The sequence below is a fragment of the Colobus angolensis genome, unplaced genomic scaffold (assembly GCF_000951035.1).
Source record: "Colobus angolensis palliatus isolate OR3802 unplaced genomic scaffold, Cang.pa_1.0 Scaffold97, whole genome shotgun sequence".
Classification (NCBI taxonomy): domain Eukaryota; kingdom Metazoa; phylum Chordata; class Mammalia; order Primates; family Cercopithecidae; genus Colobus; species Colobus angolensis.
The window spans coordinates 209,857-213,617 of record NW_012123709.1 but is presented as its reverse complement, the minus strand read 5'-3'; the positions used below and the strand labels follow the sequence as shown (position 1 = coordinate 213,617).

The 3,761-nt window shown below is 43.0% G+C and overlaps 1 protein-coding gene across 1 annotated transcript in view; it reads left to right on the top strand.

The window, feature by feature from the left end:
• Window positions 1–3,761, top strand: part of RAD51 (RAD51 recombinase) — a 37,746-nt gene that overhangs the window by 14,460 nt on the left and 19,525 nt on the right. The window contains exon 4 of the mRNA XM_011932712.1: window positions 1,116–1,233. Within this exon, the coding sequence (XP_011788102.1) occupies window positions 1,116–1,233 (118 nt within the window). The remainder of the gene's footprint in view (window positions 1–1,115; window positions 1,234–3,761) is intronic.

Sequence of the window (3,761 nt, the reverse complement as noted above, 5' to 3'; positions counted from 1 at the left end):
CAGTCTCCGCCACCTGGGTTCAAGCAGTTCTCCTGTTTCAGCCTCCTGAGTAGTTGAGTCTACAGGTGCACACCACCATGCCCAGCTAATTTTTGTATTTTTAGTAGAGATGGGGTTTCACCATATTGGGCAGGCTGTTCTTGAACTCCTGACTTCGTGATCTGCCCACCTCACCCTCCCAAAGTGCTGGGATTACAGGCGTGAGCCACCGTGCCCAGCCATGCCCTGCTAATTTTAAAACATTTTTTAGAGCCAGGGTCCCACTTTGTTGCTCAAGCTGGTCTCAAACTCCTGGCTTCCAGCAGTCCTCCCACCTCAGCCTCCCAAAGTGCTGGGATTACAGGCATGAGCCACCGCACCCAGCCTTCTTTTCTAATATAGATATTTATAGCTATGAATTTCTCTCTAAGCACTACTTTTGTTGGAGCCCGTAAGTTTTGGTTTATCTTCATTTTCATTCATTGCAAAATATATTTTCTCATTTCCCTTGTCATTTCTTCTTTGACTTGTTGGTTATTTAGGAGTGTGTTGCTTTATTTTTGCATATTTGTGAATACATTTACTTTTCAATTTTAGAATCAACCCATAGTGCTATTATAGAATACTTATCTGTAATTACAAAATAGAATGTGAATGTTCTCAGCTAGACAATATGAAAGAAAAGGTACGGCTGATAGAGGTGGGGAAGTAGCCATGGAGAGAGAAAAGATGGAAGGGCAAATGTCCTCATTTTTACAAAGTAGGAAGTTAAGGGATACAGTCTGCGGTTGATGGAGCAGGAAATGAAGGTGTACTGTATTGTCATTTTTGTCATAAATTGGGCAAAACACATATGTATGGATCTATAATAGTTTTTAAAACTGTATTAACATATTAACTTGAATTGGTGATTAACAAATTGATCTTCATGGAGTCTCTGAATGAGATTATCTGTTTTATGACTTTCTAAAGAGAAATCATCCTGGTAATTTTATTAGATATTTTCTCGTTTCATTGCACACCTGATTCTTGTTTTACTAATATTTCTTTTTTCTTTATATATATATTTTTTGCCCTCAAGATCACTGTAGTAAGGAATATTATTTTGTTGATTTAACATTTCTTATTTTTCCCAGGCTGAGGCAGCTAAATTAGTTCCAATGGGTTTCACCACTGCAACTGAATTCCACCAAAGGCGGTCAGAGATCATACAGATTACTACTGGCTCCAAAGAGCTTGACAAACTACTTCAAGGTGTAGTAATCCCTTATTCTGTGTTGTGAACTCTAGTTAGGAAAGCTTCCAGGTTATGGAACAAAATTGAAATGTTTGGGTAGCATTTACTTGTTAGATAATGATAAAGAGATAAAGGAAGGCCAGGTGCAGTGGCTCATGCCTGTAATCTCAGCACTTTGGGAGGCCAAGGAGGGCAGATCACCTGAGGTTAGGAGTTCGAGACCAGCCCAGCCAAGATGGAGAAACCTATTAAAAGTACAAAATTAGCTGGGCATGGTGGCACATGCCTGTGATCCCAGCTACTTGGGAGGCTGAGGCAGGAGAATCGCTTGAACCCGGAAGACGGAGTTTGCTGTGAGCCAAGATTGCGCCACTGCGCTCCAGCCTGGGTGACGAGCAAAACTCTGTCTCAAAAAAAAAAGAGAGATAAAGGAAGTATCTACATTGAAGAGGTAAGACTGCTGCAAGGTAGGACCTTATTTATAAAATACTAAACTTACCTGCAAATTAAATAATTTAGTCTCCATTTAATATTGCATTGAGAGAGTAAGCTCCTTTTGCTTAAGGAAGTAACTATAATTATAACCTCCTCTACCACAAGGTTGAAAACCTGATGACTGGTTAAAACATCCATGTTTGAATACTACTCATTGTCTACACACTAATCTTCAGGACTTCAGGGAAAACTATAAAGCTTTCGACCTTATTATTTATTTTTTGAGACAGGGTCTCACTCTGTCACCCAGGCTGGAGTGCAGTGGCATGGTCTCAGCTCACTGCAACCTCTGCTTCCTGGGCTCAAGTGATCTTCTAGCCTCAGTCTCCCCAGTGCTAGAACTACGGTCATTTACTTCCTGCCTAATTTTTTTTTTTTTTTTTGAGACAGGGCCTCACTATGTTGTCCGGCTGGTCTCAAAATCCTGAGCTCAAGCCATTCTTCTGCCTCAGCCTCCGAAACTGCTGGGATTATAGGCTTGAGCCACCTCTCCTGGCCCAATGTCAGTTTTCTTTCCTTTTTTTTGAGACAGAGTCTTGCTTTGTTACCCAGGCCAGAGTGCAGTGGCATAATCTCAGCTCACTGCAACCTCCGCCTCCTGGGTTCAAGTGATTCTCCTGCCTCAGCCTCCCAAGTAGCTGGGACTACAGGCGAGTGACACCACGCCCAGCTAATTTTTGTATTTTTAGTAGAGATGAGGTTTCACCATGTTGGCTAGGTTGGTCTCGAACTCCTGACCTCAGATGATCTACCTGCCTCAGCATCCCAAAGTGCTGGGATTACAGGTGTGTGCCACTGTGCCCGGACCCCACTGTCAGTTTTCTAATAGCAGTGCTGTACTATCACTGTGCAAGATGTTAACACTGCAGAAGGCTAGGTGCATAGAACCTCCCTATGGTTTTGCTTGTTTCTTTGAGACAGAGTCTCACACTGTTGCCCAGGCTGGAGTGCAGTGGCATGATCTAGGCTCACTACAAGCTCTGCCTCCCAGGTTCACGCCATTCTGCTGCCTCAGCCTCCCGAGTAGCTGGGACTACAGGTGCCCGCCACCATGCGCAGCTTATTTTTTGTATTTTTAGTAGAGATGGGGTTTCACCGTGTTAGCCATTATGGTCTCGATCTCCTGACCTCGTGATCCGCCCGACTCGGCCTCCCAAAGTGCTGGGATTACAGGCGTGAGCCACCGTGCCCAGCCTAGATTTTCTTCTTGAGTGAGTTTTGGTAGTTTATCTTTCTAGGAATTTGCTTATTTCATCTAAGTTATCTAACTTGTTGACATAGAGTTGCTCAAAGGATTTCCTTATACTACTTTTTATTTCCATAAAGTCAGTAGTAATGTTCCCTCTTTCATTCTTGATTTTAGTAATTTGAGTCTTTTCTCTTTTTTTTTGGTCAGTGCAGCTAAAAGTTTGTCAATTTTGTTGATGTTTTCAAAGAACCAGCTTTTGGTTTCATTGATTTTTCTCTATTATTCTGTCCTTTACCTAATAGTTTCTACCCAACCTATATTATTTCCATCCTTCTGCTTGCTTTGTTTTGTTTGCTGTTCTTTGGAAGGTTAGGTTATGATTTATCTGTTTTATTTTTAGAGACAGAGTCTTGTTCTGTTACTTCGTTGGAGTACAGTGGTGCGATTATAGCTCACTGCAGCCTCCAACTCCTGGTTCAAACAAACCTTCTGCCTCAGCCTCCCAGGTAACTAGGACCACAGGCACGCTCCACAATGGTCTGCTAATTTGTTGTTGTTTTTTGTCTGTTTTGTTTTTTTTTGAGACAGAGTCTCCCTCTATGCCCAGGCTGGAGTGCAGTGGCACCATCTCTGCTCACTGCAACCTCCGCCTCTTGGGTTCAAGTGATTCTTCTGCCTCAGCTTCCCAAGTGGCTGGGATTACAGGCACGTGCTACCATGCCTGGCTAATTTTTTGTATTTTTAGTAGAGATGGGGTTTCACCATGTTATCCAGGATAGTCTCGGTCTCCTGACCTCGTGATCTGCCTGCCTCAGCCTCCCAAAGTGCTGGGATTATAGGCATAAGCCACCACGCCAGGCC